At 41.7% G+C, this 22,555-nt stretch overlaps 1 protein-coding gene across 2 annotated transcripts in view; it reads right to left on the minus strand.

The window, feature by feature from the left end:
- SMYD2 (SET and MYND domain containing 2) overlaps positions 1 to 5,302 on the minus strand; it is a 28,962-nt gene extending 23,660 nt beyond the window's left edge. The window contains exons 1-2 of one of the 2 annotated variants that reach the window (XM_059841062.1): positions 5,062 to 5,302; positions 2,343 to 2,406 (exon numbers count right to left, since the gene is read on the minus strand). In XM_059841062.1, the coding sequence (XP_059697045.1) occupies positions 2,343 to 2,406; positions 5,062 to 5,243 (246 nt within the window). In that variant the 5' untranslated portion in view covers positions 5,244 to 5,302. The remainder of the gene's footprint in view (positions 1 to 2,342; positions 2,407 to 5,061) is intronic. The other variant, XM_059841061.1, reaches the window with a different exon arrangement.
- Between the last annotated feature and the right edge of the window lie 17,253 nt (positions 5,303 to 22,555).

The following is a 22,555-nucleotide window of genomic DNA, read 5'->3' on the forward strand; positions in this document are numbered from 1 at the left end:
AAGGCACAGATATCCTTTTTTGAATTGCTGAACTGCTGAAAAGTGCCTTTGAACAAGACAGGGATGAAGATGCAGTGCAGACTGTCTGTGTAGCACATGCAGTCAGTGGAGACCAGTTTCTAGAGAACATTGTGCTTGAAGGTAATTTTGAAAGAATGTCAACGAATTCAATCTCAGCAATGTTCATAAATTTCATCAGACTGACTCAGAAGGGCCCAAAAGATGGAAGACAGTGTTATATCAACCAGGGAATCAAAAGACATATTATATCACTAGCAAGAGTGAGGTGCTACTACCTGTGCATGTCATACTACAGTTCAGACACCAAAAAAATCTAAAAAGGGCCTTTATATCCAGAGCATCATACACACACCAATGGGTAGGAAAGATTCTCATTCACTAACTTGTCAGACAGACAAGATTTTGCTGAGCATCAGCTTTAGTAGACTTAAACTCGAAAAACCACTCAGTTCCAGCAGTTCAGGTTTTTACTCTAGGAACATGCCCCTCTAGAGAGAGAGAATTCTGACCACCAAACAAAATAAAATTTAAAAAAAAATTATTAAAAAAAAAAAGCAGTACATGTACAAAACTTTACCAGAGGGGGGAAAAAAAAAATCAATTCCTCCTTGTTTGTAAATATAAAAGAATAAACCTTGTCAAAGCTGGAACTTGTCAAGTCAGGACACTGAGGAAGGGCCACTTGGTGATGAAAGCAAAGGACCATTGATGAGAAGAAATAGGTTCTTCTACTTCCAACATGACATCTACTTGCTATTTTTCCCAGCACAAATTACTGAGCTTTCCTACTTCAGAAAACCTTGCACAGCTGTTTCATAAACCATTTTACATCTTATATAGTAAGAGAAGAAGCTCACAGTTTCAGATAAAAGCTGCTAAACAGCTGCTTTGTTCAAGGATTTCCTTACCTCATGTAGTTGAAAGCTTGCAAGAAATAATGACATGAGGAAACGTTTCTTAGAAACTAGCATTTTTCATGGAAGAAACATAGGCTTTCTCTACACTGTCTTTAAAGCTCATCCAGATTTCTCTCAAGACCTTTAAAGATGCTCATACGGTAAGCTTTCCTTCGGAAACTCTATGAACTACTGCAAATTTTGTAAAAAACTAATTTCTCTTAAGCCTTTTGAGTTCTCCTGGTGCCTGAAAACCAAAAGGCTATTTGATTCACCCACAACTCACTAGGATTTTGAGGGAAAGCAGGAAGCTGGGGAAGTGATAGAAGGAAAACTGAGGAGAGGTCAGGCTTCTTTTGAAACTTGTGCAACAGGAGAATAGGAGACACCCTCGAAATAAAAGCAACAGCCATGTCCAAAGTGCCTGGGAACGGAGCAGCACACACCACGCCATCTCTGTCCAGGTAATGACAACAGAGACCACTTGGCATGGACCCATGCACCAAACAGCACGTTAACATGTGGGACAAGGTTTGGATTATTTATAGCTAACACACTGTGGCATGCCAGACCTTGGGTCACTCAAATCCTTCATCAGCATTGTTCCACACTCTGTGCCCAGCACCACAGAGCTTGCAGAGCTCACATTATTCAACCAGCAACACAGCTGGGTTTTTCCACACAGAATCTGGATCATTCTTCCCCATCAAGCTGGGGGCCCAAAAAGGCTAGATTCTAATAGACTAATCCTGTCTTTTCTCTCTCCTTTTTTTTTTTTTTTTTTTTTTAAACATGCTTGTTCTAATTTGAATTAAAAACAGAGTTAAAACTGCATGCAAATGTTTTGGATGTCTTAGTATTGCTCTACTATGTGCTTATATTCTACATCCAGGGACCTTTAAAAAAAGAGAATATAAAAGTTCCCACAGTGAGTAAGTTATGGAGAAAGCCTGATAGGTTTCAAATGGTTATGACTAATATCAGACGTGGTACACTCAAAATATTTGCAAATATTCTAAAAAAAAAAAAATTTTAAAAAACTCTCTCTCTCCTAAGATGGTTATTTAGTGATTTGATTTTTTTTTCCATCAGACACAGGATATCTTCCCAGTTTAGTGAGCTAATGCTAAATTATCAGGTCTGTCCTTAAAGGAAGAAGTAATACAGACATAATTAGTGGGTTGACAGGCAGCTCTAATCAAAGTCTCAGTGGTACCAAGCCCTGGAGCTACTGATCTTGAAAGACTCACGCAGACCATGTCGAAATCCTGTAATTGTCCAATGCACGACTCCATGGTCAGCATCTGTGGGATACTGGAACTGACTGGACTGCTATTAACCACACTACAATTAGAGCATATCAATGCCACACACACAAAAATTGGAGTTCTGCACCCCCCACCCTCACAAATTGCATGACCATACCTGACATTCCACATTGCAATAAAAGGCCTGTTTGCATCTTCCACACTTGGACAATCCTTCTTTCCTTAAAAAGAAAGCAGAAGTTATTCTCTTCTAGAAACCCGAATGAAATAAAAGCGTACCCTGGATCACTTTTTGCAGGCTATTTCACAGTTCACGAAGAAAACTGTATTAGACTTTCAAAAGCACATTTTTCCAAGCAGCTCTCATTATGCAAAAGCACTCTGCTTTCTTGATAAGTTGCTGGGTTTGAAAACATGTTACTCTATGCTATTTAACAGACAGCATCATTTTTTGCCACCATACAAAGAATAATGAGCGAAAGTTATTGTGTTTTGTAAACTTTAATGTTGCTCTGTTGGCCAATATTAACCCTTTGGTTCTGCTATGACAGAGCTGCTGTACTGTCTGTACTGCTTCTTTGGTTATAGAATGCATGACCTCTGTTGAAAAAGTGCCTCCAAAAGCCACGAAAAAATACCGTGTTATTAAATATACTGTTTGATCTCCTGTCACCTGAGAGCCCCTTACTGTCCCACCCTGTCTGTTCTGATATCTGTGTATTCTGAGCAGACCTAAGGCTCACCCTCTCCTTTTTTATATTTGTATATACCCCACCAGAGGGAACTGCCACCAGGAAGGTCCTTTTCTGCTTTAAAGTGCATGTGTTGCAACAGATCCCACCAAAAATAGAACATGTGTTACCCAACAAGTGACATTTTGGTATGACAGCAATAGGGATCTCTCAGCAGTACTGAATGCTTTTAAAATGTCTGCACACCCTCCCTGAGGTAAGTAGGAAAAAAAAAATAGCCTTACACTGAGGTAAGCTCACTGGAGTAAATCAAGGGTGAGGGTCCTTATATGATGTGATAGTGTACAGCATTTGGGTGGTCACTGGTATTTGGAGCCCACAAAACCCAGCAAGTCTGGCATCCTCTGATTGTGTTTGCAAAGCACACAAGGTGCAACCTGAGCGAGCCGGGCTAACATCATGACTCCTCTTGCTGACATTACAACCGCGTATTTAAAGTAACAACCACTATCTCATGCAAATACAATGTTATGGCCTCATTCTGCCCATGTTACCACAAAAGTGTTCAGGACAACTTGGCCAAGTTTCCCTTCCCACGGCTGGTGTCGAGCCCACAACCTCCCTGCAAGGGCTCTTTGGAAGTTCTACCAGCCCAGTTTGGAATCCAGTACGTGCTAGTTCAGCGCTAATGCAACAGTCACAGACACAGAACACATGTCTGAGCACCGGCAGATCGCCTTACATCACCCAGACATCGTTCCTCTTAGTGGCACTTCATCACCCTGGTGTGAAATAAGTTTCAGATTACCCCACTAACTGCTGTCCTGCTGCAGTCAGTGGGTTCCTTGACTGCTGTGCTCCTCCAGAGCTCCAAAGGAGAAGCCTGCATGGATAACAAGCAGCTGCTCCCGAAGATAACGAAAAGCTATTCCATGAGATAACTATTATCCTTACAGTATTACTTCACATCAGTGAAGTATGGAAGCATTCCCCGGTCCTTTGGCAGACAAATCTGAAAATCATAAACAAAACCAGACAGCTTCTCTGGCACAAGGAAACTTGTGGTTAGGTACAAGACTTAAAAAAAACCCCTTAAACCAAACACGACACTTCAATGCAAACCTTAAAGGCTGGGAAAAGGTGTAAAGGAGCTGAGGAAATTCACCTCAGCGGTACCCTTCTTCAAATTAATGGAACTCCCTTCACCAGCTTCATTAGGAACTATATTAGGCGCTCATAGGCAAAGAAAGGGGTAAATCAAGTGACCAAGTCATAAGTAGATAAGGTAATGAGGAAAGAAAAATGATGTATGGATAAAAATAGCACAATTGCAACAGTTGTTTTTCTTTACTGAGGCAACTACTAACATTTGCTGTGATTTATAACCAGGTAAGCACTTAATTCCTCAGTAAGCTCTCAGAAGCCACGAAAGTACTACACTTTCTAAAAATATGGTGTGGTGTGACAGAGTGTCGTATCCATGCCGAATTTGCTAACCCTAATACACCTTTTAATACACCCTGCAGCAGCTCAAATCGAGAAGCTTGAGGCAAACATTGAAAACCTCCCCTTCACACAGGTGAGGAGGCAGCTGCAGAGGCCCCGGCAACCTCGAGCCCCCCGCATCCCTCCAGCAGCAGGAGTCCCGAAGCACTCAGGAGCAGGCAGCACTCCAGTCCCAGTGCTCCCAGCCAGGAGACAAACAAGTTCTTGCATTGCCTGCGCTCCGCCCCAGTAAAAGTAATCTGCAGACTAAGGTTTCAGACAGAGGTAACACACAAGTATTTCTGTATATTTCAATACAGAGATATACACATTTCATTCATAGATATTCCCTTCGCACTAGGGAATGTGAAGTGTGAATCAAGCGACTGCAGACCCTTTCTCCCTTACCAAACCCTCATTAAAACCAGCGAACACGAAGTTATTACAAAACTAGACGGATCAATGAAACTTCCTGCGAGAGGATGGCTACGCACGTGTCTACGTGACCGCCAGAGCACGGGAAGAGCAGAACTTTTTTTTTTTTTCCTTTTCCTTTCTCTTTCCTGAGCTGCTGAGCACGGAAAACCAGCTTTGACTTTTAAACCTCCACGCCGCCACAGCACCACGAGCCGAGGAGGGGGAAAAGTTCTGCCGCCGCCCCGCAGAAGCCGCGGCCGCCGGGCGCCGCCCGGGCCCTACCTGGCGAAGCAGCCGTCGCAGTGGCTGCCGCGCTCGCTGACCGCCAGCACGGCCACGTAGGCCGGGCAGCTCAGCAGCAGCTCGCCCACGGCGAAGCGCCGCCGCGCCCGCAGCCCCCGGCCCTTGCCGGCGCTGGCGAACCGCTCCAGGCCGCCCAGCTGCGGCGCCGCCTCCGAGCGCATCCCGGCCGCGGGCAGGGCAGGGCAGCGAGCCGGGCGGGCTCGCAGCGCTGCTCTCGGGAGCCGGGGCCGCCGCCGCCGCCGCGGGAAGCGCCTCCTCCGGGCGGTGCGGGCCCCGCCGGCGGCTGCGCACCGGGAGCCGCTGCCCGCCGAGGCCTGACCCAGCGCCGGGCCCGAACCGTGCCCGAACCCTGCCCCAGCGCCGGCCCCGAACCGAGCCCCGGCTCCGGCCCCGAACCCTGCCCGGTCCGCGGACACGCTGCCCGCCCGCTCCGCTGCCCGCCCCACCCTGTGTGCGGTGGAAGCATCCCGCAGACCCACCCGGATCTCGGGCAGCGGGGCAGGGGCTCTCCCGCTGGCCTCACAGCCCTCTCGTTAATATTAGCACTTAATACAGCTCCCAGTGAAGTCGGTGAAGCGAGTCCTATTCACCTGAAGAAAGGTACAACTGAGGTGATTTTGCTCTCCTCCTGCACATCAGTGGCTTTTCCCAGCCTCTAAGATTTGCTGTTGTTTTTGGGTTTTAGGTTTTGGGGTTTTTTTAACGTATGTGCCTAACCACAAGTTTTCTTGTGCCATGGAAAGTGGCTGGTTTTGTTTTATCACATTTGGAAGATTTGTGTCTGCCAAAAGGCCATGAAATACTTCCATGCTCCATTGCTGTGCAGTAATATTGTGAAAATCATAGTTATCTCAGGAAATAGCTTTTAAGTATCTTCAGGAGCAGCTGCTTGTTATCCATGCAAGCTTCTCCTTTGGAACTCTGGAGGAACACAGAGAGCACGGAATATACTGACTGCATTAGCAGAATAGTTAGCGGGGTAATCTGAAACTTATTTCACACCAGGGTGATGAAGTGCCACTGAGAGGAGCAGCGAGGCCTCCCAGATCAAGGCAGCTCCGTGGTGAGCAGGTTTGCAGCTCAGGTCACAGGGAGCTCAGGTGTTGTGGCCTCCTGGAGAGATAAGCAGGGCAGAGAGAGAAGCAGGCTCTCCCTGCAGGTTCACTGACAGCCCCAGGCACGGTCAGGGCTGAGCCAGGTCCCAGGGGCAGCAGGAGACAAGGTGTGTGGGAGTCCCCAGGGAAGCTGGACGGGAAGATTAAGGTGTAGTTGTGCCCTCACTTGTACCCTAACAATACAATATTCCATATAACTCATTTATATCCAGTTGCATATCTTTAACTTCTCTGATATTCTCATCCATCATAACACAATGACATTAGTGGATTCACTGCAAAAATAATGTATCTTTCTGGACCAGCACTATTTGAATGAGTTAAAACATCACTATTTTCACAAGGAAAGACTGAGCAATGAAATGGGTCCAGTCCTTGAAAACATCCTATCACCCTCAACAACTCAGCTAGATGGTGATGATCATGACCAATTGCAGACCTGCAGGGATGGAATTGGGGTATCCAGCTAAAGTAACAGGAGCAGTATCTAACCAAGTACCTCATTTAGTGCATGAGGACTGCCATTTACATGCCAGTTCAGTGTAGATTGAGGATGTCAAGCTCGAAGGCCTGGACTCTTAGTTATAGACTATTCTATATCTAAGTATATTTAAAAGTAGTGATTGTTAATGTATGCACTTTAAGACTGAATTAACATTAACTGGGAAACTGTCCTTATGGTCAATCCAGTTTGATTAATTTATAGATCCATTATAGTTAGACAAATAGAGTCGCAGCTCCTGAACCCATCTACTCTGACTTCTTACACTGCACAAGCTAGTTAATTCCTTGAACTAATCCCTGCTAAAAGTAGAGCAAAACCTCTAGGAAATAACTAGTCTGGATTTTAAAATGTTCTTTATAATGTTCTTCTTAAAAAAAAACAACAAACCCTAGTAAACATATAGTAAACATATATACTTTATTTTGACACTTAAATTGCCCAGTTGTCCCTTCAGCTGCAGTATTTGTTATAGCATTATAAACTATTTTGAAATATTCTCAGCTTTTTTTCTTTCTACATCAGTAAAATTAAATGGTTGAGCATTTGCTTCTGAAATCTGAAAACAGTGTGATATACTCCAGTAGCGAAATCCTGGTCACACTGACAGTGTGAAATCAGTGACAAATTCCTACATTTTTTCCAGAAGTCAGCATTTAATGTGTGTTTCAAATTACACTGTGTCCAAATAAAACAGGTCCAACGACTTGTATCTATCAACTCGATGATCTTGGAGGTGTTTCCCAACCTTAATGGTTCTCTGATGTTCATTATCAGACCACTTTAAACAATAACTTGTGCTTCTCTAAGATCCTGTGAGTTCACTGATGAGAGGGTTGTGAGAAGGTGTCTTTTGGGGGGAACCAGCTGGAATGGTGGCAAATGTTATCACGCTTCTGTTCCACATTATCACCCTTGTAAAACAGCTGACAATTTGATTATGCCTCAGGTAATGAGGAAAAATTCAAATTTCAGTAGGTCTCTTTTTTAATAAAGAGTCATTTCGTTTTAAAAACAAAAATAATAATTTACTAAATAGGCTTTATTCCACCCTGAAAGATATTGCTTTCCAAAAGATAATGCGTGGATTTATTCACAAGAGTGAAATTCAGCACCGGCCTGCAGTCCCATTCAAACCCTCCAGGAGAAATTCAACCAGCTGCCTGCATCGCTTTTAGCTTCCTTTGGATGTTTTCAAAAATAAAACTGGTTTGATAAGTTATTAATGAAAACAGTTTGGTGACTACTTTGTTATTTATCCCATCCCCTGTTTTCTGTATTTATACAAAACCTGTAAATAAAACATATTCTTTTGGATCTCCCTATTTTATCTGTGTTTTTATACCGTGTTCATCAGAAAATCTGAACGTGGGTTTTTATGAATCAGTATGAATGCCTAAATAAATAATGGTTTATTGCAAAACACAGACTTAGTAATCAGTTCATGAAGACTCTCAAGGCTTTAGCCATATCAATATGCATGCAAAAGCTGAATGAACAGTCAACACCAGGGAGTTTCCTGCAACCAGAAAAAGACTGGAGTGCTCTCTCTCCCCACTGCTCACAAGATGAGTGGAGGAGTCCGTGCTTGCAGAAGGTGTTGAAGACCTGGCAGGATTGGGTGATAAAATACTTTGCTAAATTATACCTTACATCTGCAGAGACTTGTACTTCTCTTCTGTCTTTTTTTAAACTTCCGTTGTGTCTGCTTTAAATAAGAAAGATAATGGCTCATGAAAGGGTGTGAAGTAGGGTGTAGGTTTAAGAAAGTCACAGAACAAAGTGTCGTGCCGGGTCTTTGAATTTCTTAAAATTAAGGAGTCTTTAGAAGCAGAGCTGTTCACCTTCACTCACAACCTTGGAGCTGCTCTATGGAAAACCTTCTGTGTTTGACAGGAAAAGATCTATCCCTGTTAGTCACTTTTAGTTAGGCTTAATCACTTAATCTTCCAGAAACGGTACCGCCGAACCGCAGCCCGCTCTCTCCAGGAAGGGCTGCATGCCCCGTGCCCAGAGCTGTCTTTTTGTGTTCGTGTCACCGCAGACTTTAGCCAGAAAGGTTCTGAACTTGGAAAGGGAGCACGGAGTCACTGGCTAAGACACAGGGCCCCGAGCAAACTGGAGGGAGAGCTAGGAATAAACAATAAAATCAGCTACAGGGTAGGTACAAGAAACAATCATAGGCCAGCAGCCTATGGGGAGAGAAAGGACAGAGGAAATTGTATATAACCTTTTCTATATTTAATACAATTATTTCCAGAGAGATCTGGTATAGTAACCTTGTCTTTTTTATCCTTTGTATTTTTATTTTTTTTCCCCTGAACCTCTTGGTACCATCAGCTGCTTTCAGCTCACCAGTACAGGTACTCCCTACAGGAGCAATTGGAAGCACATCCCACAGTGCAGTGTAAGTAATGAAAAACTCAGCATAAGCTGGTTTAGTAAGTCTTGTGTGTAGATCTCATGGCTTGTCCCAATTCTGTCCTGCTGTAGCTAGGCAGCTGTTTCTGGTATCTTTGCAATTTATGGGTAGTTTGGGTTCAGATTTGCACCTTTTTAGCAGGTGAGTGCATTATTTGTTTAAACCAGAGATTAAGTGAGAATGTAAAAACTCAGTAGGAGCTGGGAAATGCTGCCATTCAAAGAAGAAAAGTGTAGTTGATCACTTTTAGGAAATAACCTGCAAGGTGGGAGGGAGTTCAGCGATTGCAATGAGTTCAGAATTCAGTGGGGGCTGCAAGGATGGTGTGTCAGAGATCCATCTCTAGGCAGATGTGCTCCCAGCCCTGGAGGGGCCTGGGTGTGACATTCAAAATCTGACCTCATGTTATCTTTTACATCTGTGCCACTAATTGTTGACATGTTGACAGTGTTGACATTGCCCGATACTGAAACACAAACAAAAATATTCTAGAGATGCCGTGGTTCTGTTGATAGAACTTTGTTCCCAGTCAGAGAGGACTGGTGGAATTGAAGAAGATGGGCAACCCTATGGAGATGTCCGACTTCTCTTTAGAGACATTTTGACATTAAAGACCCAGAGATCTAGAAAGAGGTTCCTGATTTTATTTTTTTTCATGAAAAGAACAAACACTGCCCTCACCTATCAGGTGCCTCCTGCAGTTTTATCAGTATTAACATCCCTACTGCAAGTGCAGAACTAGAAGAAGTAAAGACTCAAGTTTCTGCCTAATAAATGGAAGTGATTTTCCTGGGTTAAACATATTGTAATCCACTCATTTGAAGTTTACAAGTAATTTTAGTATGTCATTATTGAAAGCCTGTACACAAATTTCCAAAGACAAAAAGTGACAGCAGCACAAACGTAGTTTCAGGAACATATCATGATGACAGAGCTGGATGACTGTGGGGAACAGGCAAGGGCAGCAGTTAGGTGTGAATGTGACACTCAACACTCAGATGCTTGCAGTTCACAATTTGCTTTTATCAGAATCAGCAACCTCACCACTGCCTTTCTGTGCTAACTCCAGCCTGCCCCTGGCAGACCTGCATTAACCTTTGCTTATGGAGCCACGGCAGGACTCTAGCAAATAAAAAAACATATTATGTCAGATTCTCCATTGGTGTAAATTAGCATCTCTCGGCTGACTTTGAAGGAGTGGCACCTGCTTGCTCAAGTTGAGGATCATACCCAGTGCTACTGTAGCATCATTAAGTTGTCACATTCTTCCCCTGCCTCTCCTTTTGTTGTCTAGCTGCAACTTTTCTGAGTTGAAGACTAGAGAAGGGTCTTTGATCCTCTGATAACTCCTTGAGGCTCCCTAGGATAATTGGCCAGGACACTTTCTGAATTATCCAGGGTCATTTTATCTTGCCCTTTTACGTGGAGAGGGATTACAAGCAAGAGAAAAATCTTGGAGCCTTCACAGATGCAGACGACCTACACGAGTGCTGCCGTGTGCAGTAGGTCAGGCACCCCTCCTGACATGAGGGACACCCCATTGCCACCAGGCTGTATTTAACCTATCCTGCTACTGATGTGGAAACAGAAGCCCTTCAGGGTGACCTGGGCCCTAAGACTGCCTAACTCTTTTTTCCAAGCACGCTGGGGGTGCTGAAAAAGGAAAGTATGTGAACTGCTTTTCTGCTGATGGAGGTATTTACTCAGGGCAACCAAGGAATATCTCCATATTCTATAAAGTTCTCACAGTAAGGCATTTTCTTCAGCTCTAACAATGAGTTTTGCAGCTATTCTTTAAATCTCTGGGGTTTTTTTCAGCATTGTGAAACATAGTTCACTGAAAATGTGAAGTGTTTCAGTAGCCACACCAATGTTGTATAAAGATGTAACATCGCATCTATGTACATATTGGTTACTTTTCTATTTGTTTTTGCAAAGATTGCATTAGCAGTACAATCAACAGTAATTTATACTTAACTCAGCTACAAAAATGCTAAAATGCTATGCCTAAGAATGACCTTTTCCCAGCCATGCTAAAAATATCTATATTCAGTGATGACTTCCCAGAGATACAACATTTTTGAGATTTGCTGCTTAATAAAAGCATTGTTCTGCTAGGGGGTATTTCACTAGGGCTGTACAATATATTGTTTTTTAAATCAGAATGTTTTGCAAAATTAAATAAAATGCCTTACAAATGTCTCCGTATATCATACTGAGGGAGTTACCTTTTTAACCAAATTTGTAATCTAATCAGGTTTGTCTGACAAGACCTATTTTCCATAAAACCATGCTGACTGGCATTAATTACTTCCTGTCCTTTCATTCTTTATCACTTGAATCCCATATTCTATTATTTTGCTCCCCCCTCACCTCCCCTCTAGTTTGAAGTTAGGTTCACTGGCTTGTATTTACCAAGGTCGTCATGTTTGTCCTTGCTGAATACTGGCAAAACATCAGTCTTCTTCCAGTCTTCTGGAATTTCTGTGTTATTTCAAGACCCATTAAAAATTAACATGTGGAAGGAAGAATGTCCTCCACCAACTATTTGAGACTCCTCAGGTGCAAGTTATCTGGGCCTGATGAATTACAGGTTTTTATCACAAGCAGATATTTAACATCCTCTTTGGTTACTAATGGACTGAAAAAGGCTTTGGCTGCCTGATATGATACTGCTGTTATCCTGCTTTTTCCAAATCAAGGAGAGACATATTTATTGAATATGGCTTTCTTCATTATTAATGATTTTACCACCTTCCTCTAGTTCCTGGCAAATTCCATTGCTGGGATTTCTTCTGTGTATCACGTACTTCACACACTCCCTTTTTTTCCCTGATCTTAATCTGATTAAGATACAGGTATCTTAATCTCCAGTGTCCTGTGTGTCATAATTTTCCTTTCTCTTCCTTTTCACTGCAGACCAGTACTCCGCCTTCTAATCTCTTCTCCAACAAAATGAAGTAACAGCAGGAAGGAGGGAGAACTGTAACTAATATTGTTCTTACCTTTTTCCCCTACTGTCCTGGTTTAATTTCATGAATGGAAAAAAAAAAAAAAAAAAGGCATTGAGTGGATGGATTCTGGAAACCAAAGAGCATTTTTGAGTACACCAGCTCCCTCTTTCAGGGTGTGATTCCCTGTTGTCTGAGGAGCCTGCGTTTCAGCAGGCTAATTCATGTCCACACATGTTTTCTCTGTCAACCAGCTCTTCTGCTTTTCCTTCTGTGCCTGCTTTTCTTCATGGACAGAAGCAGAGAACACACAAATTTTGCTGAGACAAGAGCCACCATTGATCACCAGATGACAGGTACTTCTATTTCTTGAAAGAGGAAACCTGGTCCAGCAGAGAACTAAATATTTGTAGAGGGACACTGTGGTGAGAAGTATCACAGCAGCAGCAGCTGGGAGGCCTCCAGATGTGCTTATACAGAAATGTGGTGCTATCCCACCTCTGCATTAGGCACCAGAGTACATTTGAAAATTAAGTCAAATATAGAGTATTTTTGGCTTTGGGAAATTCTCATTACTTGAAAAATTTGGGAATTCTCATTACTTGAAACATTTTTTTTTGGTGGTCATTTAGCTTGTGTGGCTTCCACTAAGCAGATGGTAGAAAAAAAAAATGTAGTCAGGGCTTGGGAGTTCTGCTCTGGGCCTGAGCTAGTGAGCCTTTGGCCCATGGAGAGCACTCCTCTTGATTTGTGGTGTTTGCTCAATGTTTATGGAATGACGTGACCCTGAAGCTGCAGCCCCTGTGGTGCTGGTTCCATGGGGCAGAGTTCTGTTAGCTCAGGGATGTGGCACTGGGAATATTTGGTGGGCTGGATGTTGTGACATAATATGGGGCAGTCTTGTCTGTGTTGCCTTTGGGAATGCTTTCTGGAGGAAACCATCTGTCACATGGCCGTGGCACTCTTTTGGGGATGCTCTTGGAATGATCCAGAACGGAGACAGAATAAGTGTGAACTGATCAGGGATTTCAGGTATTCAGCACTATGGAGAATTGTGCTATGAAAGTATTTTAGATACAGAAAAGTACATTTTAGGTAAATACTCACATCTCCCTTGTCCATTGTCAGTCCCTAGTAGCTTTCAGGGTTAAGAGAATGACAACAACAATAATAATAATAATAGTGATAAACTATAAGAACTTTTATCTTAAATGTGATTGCCTTGCAGGTTTATATCACTGACAAGTCTCTCAATGGGGTAAGAAAGAAAGGCTGTGTGGGACTTGGAGTTGTCAGAATCTACATACGCAGTTGGAGCACCTGGACTGCAGAGGGTAAATGAACTCCAGGACCCAAGCATGTAAAGGGACCAGCATGGCAGATATAACTGACCAGATGGAAAAGAAAATGTTCTTTAAGACAGCAATTTGGAGAATCCCAATCTCTTAGATTGTCCTATCTCTACCTTCCCTTATACAGAGCTGCTCTCCATCTCTCTTGTGGGTCCCTTTAGATCCATAAAGGCTTCTGTAAGGTCTCCCTGGAGCTTTCTCTTCTCCAAGAGAAACAACCCAGATTCTCTCAGCCTGTCTTTGCATAACAGAGGTGCTCCAGCCCTGAGATCATTGTTGTGGACTCATTACAGCAGATCGATGTCCTCCTCTGTTGGGGGCTGGACACAACACCTCGGGTGGGGGTCTCACCAGAGCAGAGCAGAGGGGCAATCCCCTCCCTGGACCTGCTGCCCGCGTTGCTTTGATGCAGCCCAGTGCACAGTTGGCTTTCTGGGCTGCCAGGGTGCATTGTCAGGTCGTGTTGAGCTTCTCACCCACCAACACTCCCACGTCCTCTGAAGGACTGCTCTCAATCCCTTCATCCCCCTGCTTGTACTGGTGCTTGGGATCACCCTGACCCGTGTGCAGGATCTTGCTCTGGGACTCATTGAACTTCATGGATTTATTTACAGGTTATTTTACTCTGTTTCATCAAAATAATAACAAATAAAAACAGCAGTTCATGAACAAATGCATCAATCATATATTCTGTTGCAGAAAATCACTGTGTTAACAAAGTCAAGATTTTTTCAAACACTAGAAAACTAGGAACAGAAATCTGCATTCCCAAAGATTAATATGACACTTTTCCTCCAGTGCTAGAAGAGGAGTAGGGATTCTCCATACTTCAAGAAATACCTTAAGGAACAAAAGAAAGAGAGAGAACAGGAGATGCATTGGGACTGCAGTACTGAGAGCTGAAAACTGTGTTCAGCTGGACCACAGTCCCAGCTTCAGCAAACACACTCACAAAGAGAATGAGACTCCACTGCTCAATCAGCCTGGGAAACAGTGTTGAAATCACAGCTCATCAGTTAAAACATCTTCAGAGAAAATCCACAGAGACAAAACTTTCTTAAAGGGGGAAAAGAAAGAAAACGAGTCAATGCAAAGCTGCTTCTCAAGGGAGTTATGTGAAAAAGGAAAAGTTCTGAAATGTATGCAGGAACTAGATGAATTGAAGCAATCATGAAAGCAGTAAGACATAATATAGTCATCTCAGGAATGAAATAAAGATTTCATAATAAAAATAAGTGGATACACAATCCACAATAACACTTATTTGAACTTATCCCTTTTTATGACATCTGATGATGCTTTGGATGGCATTGAATTGTGATTCATATATTCAGAAACTTTTTTATACCATCAAAGGCATTCTTATGAACAAAATAAGCTCTTGATGAGTCAAAACTGACACAAAATTTTTGTTTAATAAATGAAGTTAATCAACTCAAGGAGGATTACTCTTACTTTTATATTTTCTATGCATCCTTTTAAAATACATTCTCATTTTATCAAACCTTTCTGGGGTCCCTTCTTTTCAAGCCATAAAAACTGGCAAGGGTTTCTTTGTGCAAAACTCAGTGACTAAAAATAGTTGTCTCAAATTGATAAGCTAAATCTTGCCACTTTGCTTTGAGCTTTTCTCTCCTGCTTCTCTGAGATCAAAACACAGTTACTCTGTGAAATTATGGAAGAGAAAAGAAATAATAGACCATGTGACCTTCATTGGTACAATTACCTTAACTTTTAGTCTTCTATACATTACTTAATATACACAGAATTTGCCTTCATAGATGTGTAATTACTTATTTTGATCACCAACTCCATAAATGCAAAAAGTGAGTGATGAAAGCTATTTCTTAGGCAACATCTCTTGAGTCACTGTAATTTTTATTGTTCATCATAAGACCATAGAGAATATCTTGTGTTCCTTTTCCCTCTGAACAATGTATGTGAAGACAATTTTGTCTCTGGAGCCTTGGCCATGCCAAACAGGGACTAGTGAAGCCAGTGTTGTTATAACACTGCTAACTTGGTGACCTTTTAAATGAAAAATTCTATTTATATTGCTATCATTTCTCCAGTCCATTTTGGAGTAATCTGGCTCAAACAATATTCTGAGCTATCTTTCCACAGTGGATTAGCACCTTCAGATTATAAAGGTGTCAGATCACCACTGAAGTACCTGCTCTCTTTGTCCACTGGCAAATATTAAGCAGCCTAAAAATCATGGAAATTATTTTGGAAATGGAAATGAATTAACACTTGAGACAAAGCCATTGTATTCCAAAAAGACGGATATGTAAGAATTACATCATAATTTTAAGACTGTGATGTGCCAAACACTTCCTTAAGAGTTTTGTCTGGGAGATAAATTAACTTTTGCTCTACTTACTTCACCTTTTAACATAAAGTCCTGAGAGGACAGTTGCTAAGAAAGGTTTCTGTAAGTGTTTATAGTTTGGGCTTTACTTCAAAATTATACGAAAAAAAGATTGAAAGCTCATGGTTTTTTCCCTCTTCCACACCAGTGTTGTTTCATTGGCCTAATCAAGATGAGAAGGCAGTTGTTCATTTATATTTGTCTGGCTTTGACAGTTTTCTCACTAATTTACTAAGCTTCCTAACCAAAAGAAAAATAATGCTTTTGCCATGTATGGGAATTTAATATGCCTAAAATCACAAAGTTGTAAGAACACACCTTGTAATGTATATCTCTCTACACATTTTGTTAAAGGAAAACAGAAAGAAAGGGGAAGGGCCTGTTATAAGATAGCCCTTTTATGAAAAGTTCTGGATAACATAATTGAAATAGAAACAAGGGGGTCCTATAGAAATTTAACAGAACACTATAAAATTACTCTAAAACCTATGGAGCATTATATCTTTTATATGAAGTTTTTTGAGCCATTGTATAGAATTTAACAGAAGAGGTATCTGAGCTATAGGATGGTAGGGAAAAAAAAAAAAAAAGCTGTAGAAATCGTTACGGTTTTGTGTTAGATTCCACAGGAGTTTTCCATAAGGGCTGGGCTGTTTCTGAGTGTATCCTGTGCGTGTTTCTTCTCTCTCTACTCCTGTGGCGAGCTGAACTTTGGTGTTAGTCTGCAGCACATTCTGAATGCACGAGTAGCCTTTTGTGGGGAAAAAAGAAGATAGTTCTCTGTCTCATTAATCTGCAGATTCATGTGGAAGTCTATGCTGTCTTACACTATATTGGCAGGTCACCATGCAGCTGCATGAGCCATTGTGTTTGAGTTCTAAATGGGGACGTACAATAGGCACTGTACCTTCTGGTGTAAAACGTACACAGGAAATCACATACCACTACCATCAGCAACTGAGGTTTTGTATTATTTCAATGGACTGAGGGCCCTTTTTAGTGCACTAGGGAGCTAAGAAAGTGTACATAAAGGACAGCATAACAGCATCCTTGCCTGAGTTGGTAGAAATGAGACAAACTTTTTTTTTTTTTTTTTTTGGTGTTGTTGATGATATCCGGGGCAGGTTGATTATGTATGTGCCACAAACACAAGATTAGTGGTATATCTTAAGAATATTACTTTTAGAAAGCCAAAGAGGTTAGATATTTAGAATTCTCAATTGTTACTACCACAGTTTTCAAAACAGAATTTGGGAAGACAGGAATTGGAAATGACAAAAGGGTCTAAGTTCTTCCAAATCTAGGAAGGAGAATAAAATGTCAAAACAGTAATGAACCACAACCAGGTCAACAGGTCCATCCACATGAGAAAACCAGCATTTAACAGAGAGGTCTCTGAAACTTCTGAAGAACAGAAGATTGGTAGGAAAGCATTTTTATGAGAATAAAAATGTGCCTTCCTGTCAGGGAGGAAGGGTGTTGCAGGGTGCTTGAGAAATGGAAAAAAAAAAGTACCATTAAACCCTGTTATGAATAAAGATCAGGTGAGAGAGGATGTCACCCTGTGGCCTTTGGAGCTGTATTTCTGCTGCCTCCTGAAATTATGTTTTCCTGAAACAAAGGAACAGTGTTATGGAAAAGTGGGTGCCAGATACTTTAGGAAAATGAGACACAGTGAAGCGGATAAAAGAGACAAAGACAACAGCAATCATATGCAATAAAGTGAAGGCAGCTGAGGTCTGAGACAAAGGTGAAAATTCTGAGCCAGCAAGATGACTGAAGCAGGGGAAGGAAGGAGGGAAAGGTGATTCACAATAACATTTGAAAGACATTGGCTTGAATATTTATCAATGTCACAGCAAACTCAGCTTGGCAGCCTTGGTGGCTGACTTTGTTCTTTTGGCGGTTTCCCACCCTTGAGATGACAAACAGGAATGTGGTTCAAAGCACAGCTCTTAATGTGAGCCCAATGCAACAGCTCTTGGGCCCACAGGCCAACTACACAGTCACTGCCGTGCCATTTCATAGCTTTTCTAGAGGCATAGCTGAGGTTTTTAGTCTTATCAACATCCTGGATTCAGGAGGCAAACGTACAGCAGGACATGCAGAAAATTCTGTGCAGCTTCTTTGAGTACCTCACTTGCTCTGAGTCTATTCAAGTGTGGGTCCTATGCCCTGGTCAAAGACTCTGCTACATCTTTAGTTTAGAAATAACTAAAATAAGTCTGAAGTGATTAATCCATCTGATTTTTGATGGATACAAAAGTACTCCAGTAATCCATGTTTTTTGGCTGATAGAAAGGTCTAATTTATAGAGCTTTTGCAAGAGTTTCTTCTGCACATACACGATGGTATTCTGAAGTGACTGGTTGCTGAAAGGTGAGATGCAGGGACTATTAAATATCTTAGAGAAGTGCCCAATCAATACATTTTGGAGCTCTACTCAATGCTGTGTCCCAGCTTTTTCAAATTGCAGCCTGACTTTCATCTAAAGGTAAGGACAGAGCAAAAGTCATGCTACAAAAAGGCAGGAAAAGGACCGTGGCTGCCCTTGGTGGCATTGGTAAAAGTGGACTTAACTCCAAATGTCATAGGCAGCAACCAAGGGCAGAATTTGGCTATTTGTTTTGAATCAGTGCTATCAATAAAAGTCTGCCAAAAATAACCAACTGGTAAATATTAATTTAAACAGAAAAATTGGAAGTCGGTTGCACACTGAGTTGCAACATGGGGCCATTCCATGCTGGCAGTAAGAGGATAATGATGCGAAGTGCCAAAAAATACCTGGAAAGCATTACTTCTGTGTGACATCCAACAAAGATGCTGCATACACCCCTACATTTTTCAGCAATTAAATATCTGAAAATGAAAGCGCTCTCTTTCCCCAATTCCCCAACTGCAATGGCCAAACTACAGCCCAGCAATGCTGCAGTAGAAGTTTTTCAGGGTGGCCCCTCTGCACAACAGCTGTTTCTCAGTCTGATAGTAGCATCTCCAACCAGCTGCTTCAGTTTGCTCCTGGCTGTCACTGCTATAGGTTAATATGAACAGAGGCAAGAGAAGAGCCTAGGCCAGCATAAAGCAGAAATAACAAAATTTTCTGCCAAAAGGGAGTGTGGGATAAGAACTTTAATGGGCAAGCAAACAAAGAATCAGACTGAAGCCTGAGGCGCTTCAGTGTGTTGGCAATAGACACACAGTCCTGGAACAAGTGCAGCCCAGAGTCTAAATTTGAAATGACTGTGGGGCCTCTGTGCCAATAAAGTTTGGCTCTGTGTATAGATGTGTGCATGTATATCTATATCCCCACACCAAATATGTAGTTGTGATAATCGCGTAGTAAATTACAGAGCCATATGATGAACTGCACGTGCCTTTGACCACCTCACCTGCCCCCTGCCAGCTAATCCATCTCTATTTGGATTTGCTCTGTCATTACGAACCGAGGCTTTAATCCTGCAAACACTTATGTGTATACTTAACTTTAAGCACTGGAACAGTCCCGTTGAAAACAAGTTTGGCGGGTGTAATTTCAGCTTTGACTCTACGTGTGATCGTAATCCTGCTTTCTACATTCAATGGGAGCAGTTTGGGCTTGTGATTTCTTTTAGCTGGTAGGACAACACCTCTGGCACTTACTACTGCTTTGGTGTGTGCTGAGGATAAATCTATATTATTCCACTGGCTTCAGTTGTGTTACAGCAATTTGCACCACCTAAGAATCTGACCTGTTGAGAAAGGAAAGTCATGAGCATCACCGTCTCTAATCTACAAATCTACACTGGGTGAGTATCAGTCCAAGCATAAAACAAGGGCAGGGTGCAAGTACCAGATTTCTTATCCACGCAGGACAGGGGTGCAGGCTGATGGTGTTGCTCTACTCTGAGATCTATCCACCCACCCTCATTTCATGAAGTAAGGAAGGTCTTGCAGAGCTTCTGCCACCTGCTCTCTCATGGCTTCAGCTCCAGATTTTCTCTCTGTCCCCTTCCATAAACTGTGCAGAAAACAAAGAGAAAGGCAGCAGAGGAGAAATGTAATTTTATACTGCAAAATAGCATTCATAAGTCACACAAACACTGAACCCTACGAATAATGGATCTGTCCTTTAGGGACAGTCCTTTCCGTGTCATTGTCTGGTACTTATGTTGTTGTTCATCTAACTAATTACTGCTTTGAAAGGTATAGTCCTGCTGTCATGCCTAGATTAGCAGCAAGTGTTTGGCCAGCTACTTTCTTGTCACAGTTGATAATTATTTAATGAGTTCTGTTCTTCCCTAGGAAAGCAAGATTGGGATAGAATTGGACTTATTTTATCACAGTAGCATTGCTGCGCGTGTTGGCAGCTTTGACAGCAACAGCGCTGGATTTCAGCAAGACAGAAGAAGAAGAATTTCCATAAGTAGCTCCTGAATCAGTTGGAAGCAATGGGGAAATAAATAGTAATGAGTGAATCTCAATAGATCCTTAGTCATTACTGTGTTAGCTGCCAGCCCTTTCCTGCAGCTGTAGCCGGGCTGGAAGCTGAGTGATGCTCTTAGCTAACAGAAGAGCCACTCTAAGTCAGTACAACATGTTACTGAAATGGGAAACCTAACTTCTGATCTCCAGGTTCCTCCATCTGCAGGGGGCCACTGAAGTCACTCTTTTTTTTTTTATTTCCCAGTTAACATCTATTGATAAATAAAGGAGTGTCATCACAGGACCACAAGGACCCTTCCTTCAGATTAGTGGTCTAAAAGAACAATTGGAGCAACAAAGGCAGGTAAAGAAACTGGGCTGAGAGCAGGTTAGAACAGCACAGTCAAGCCTTACTGTACATGCAGCTACCTGCTCCAGTGGGGTGTATTTTAAAAACTCTGTGGTACTTGTGCCCAGTTATTTTCCCTGCCTGTCAGGAACTTTTCAGGAAAACTTTATATGGAAAATGTTAACTCTTTGAAATCTAATTACAAGAAAAGTGTAAAAAAAAAATCTGATCAAATTAAAGATGTTACATTTTTATTTTAATTTCAAAATATATTTTAATTCAGGCACTTTAAAATTTTCAAAGTCAGAGCAAAGCATTTGGGCCAATCTTAAATACTTTTTCTCTGTTAGCACTCAACTTCAAGGAAAAAATTGGGAAGAAATTTTATTCTGTTTCATAACAGGGGCAATGTCAAAAAGGTAGACTTTCCCACAAAATGGGAACTAGTTTCAGTTTGCATGTACTATTTCCCCTCACATGAGTTGTGTTTTTCTCCCCAAAGCTGTGCAAATTTTCTAATTCCTCAAGGCCATGTAGCACGGGGATCCTTTTTTTAAAGGTTACAGATTAATTTCGAGCTCGAGTGCAGTCCATTCCCTTATCCTCTCTCTCTCTAAAACATGATCCACCTGGATATGTATGAGGTACAAAGATGGGGGTTTTCTGTCACTTATTTCCCTGGAAAAGGCACTGAGTCATCAGCTAACCAGCACCAGACAATGACATGATGTCCTACATGGAAGTGCCTTCTACATGGCCACATCACTCAGGACAGCAGCGGCAGCCAGGCAGGGAGAGGTTGGTTTGGCTCAGATAAATGACCTGAGGACTGCTGGTCTCAGCAAACTGCTCCTATAAACAGCAGGAGAAAGTGAACTCTGAAAACATAAGAATTTCTTGTTAAGCAAGCACCCCTAATAATGATAATATATAATAATAATAATAACAACTTACTCAAAGTATACAAAATGGATGCCTACCTTTTTAAAAAAAATTAATATTTTTAATATTAAATTTACTATTTTTCCAAGACAGATGGTTCTTAGCCACCATATTTTCCAAATTTTCTCATGGCTGTTTTCCATTGTCTTTTTTAAACATAAATCTTGTGTTTAAAATGGTCTAATCCTAAACTTACCAAAGCCAGTGAGTAATTCCTATGTTGACTCCAGCAGCTTTTGTATCATGTTAGAAGTATGGAAAGCAGTTGCTTCTTCCTTATAGTCTTCATCATAAGTTGTGTAAAATGTATCCTGAGATGGTAAAAAAATGTTTTTCTGGGAAAGCAAATGCAAAATAAGTGATAAGCATATAGAAGCTGAAAGGGGATTAATACATTAGTTTGAATAATCTGTGGAAGAAACTGTTCTTGGTTTAATTTGTGTTCCTGCTAGGAGGCGTGGATTCCTTACCAAGAACTGAAGGCTGTTCTGGCTGTGGCACACTGGATCATTCTCCAGAAAACAACAAGGAGATCACACAATACATTCATGGCTACAAACAGCATCACTGCTGCAGTTCAGTGGTCAGCACTTCCACGTTTTCACAGCAATGTGTCAGCTAGTAATGAAGAAGTAATGATTTACTAGCAGTTCTATTACTACATTTACCTCAGGTCTAAAATTTATGTGCATTTTTTTGCTCATGAGATGGCACCCCAGTAGGCATTGTGTTCTGTTGACAAGCACATACACCAATTTGTTTGGGGGGATTTTCTCTCTGCTAGCTGAATAAGTAAATAATGTTCTGTGCTGATTTATTTGCAAGAGAATGCACAAAGTTGCTGAGAAGAGATTCCATGTCAATGAGGTTGTTGTTTTTGCAGTTAAACACTGGAATTTACCTTTTTCTATTCACAGGTTGGTATACAGGTTGTAATTTCATTGTGGATGCCATATTCAAAGCAGATAACCAGTTACTGAGGTACTCCTGAAAGGTCAGGAAATTTCAAGCAATTAAATTAATTGTTTACCTCCCTAACTCAATGCATTCTGTATTAAACTCTGTCAT

The sequence above is a fragment of the Haemorhous mexicanus genome, chromosome 3 (assembly GCF_027477595.1).
Source record: "Haemorhous mexicanus isolate bHaeMex1 chromosome 3, bHaeMex1.pri, whole genome shotgun sequence".
In the NCBI taxonomy this organism is placed as follows: domain Eukaryota; kingdom Metazoa; phylum Chordata; class Aves; order Passeriformes; family Fringillidae; genus Haemorhous; species Haemorhous mexicanus.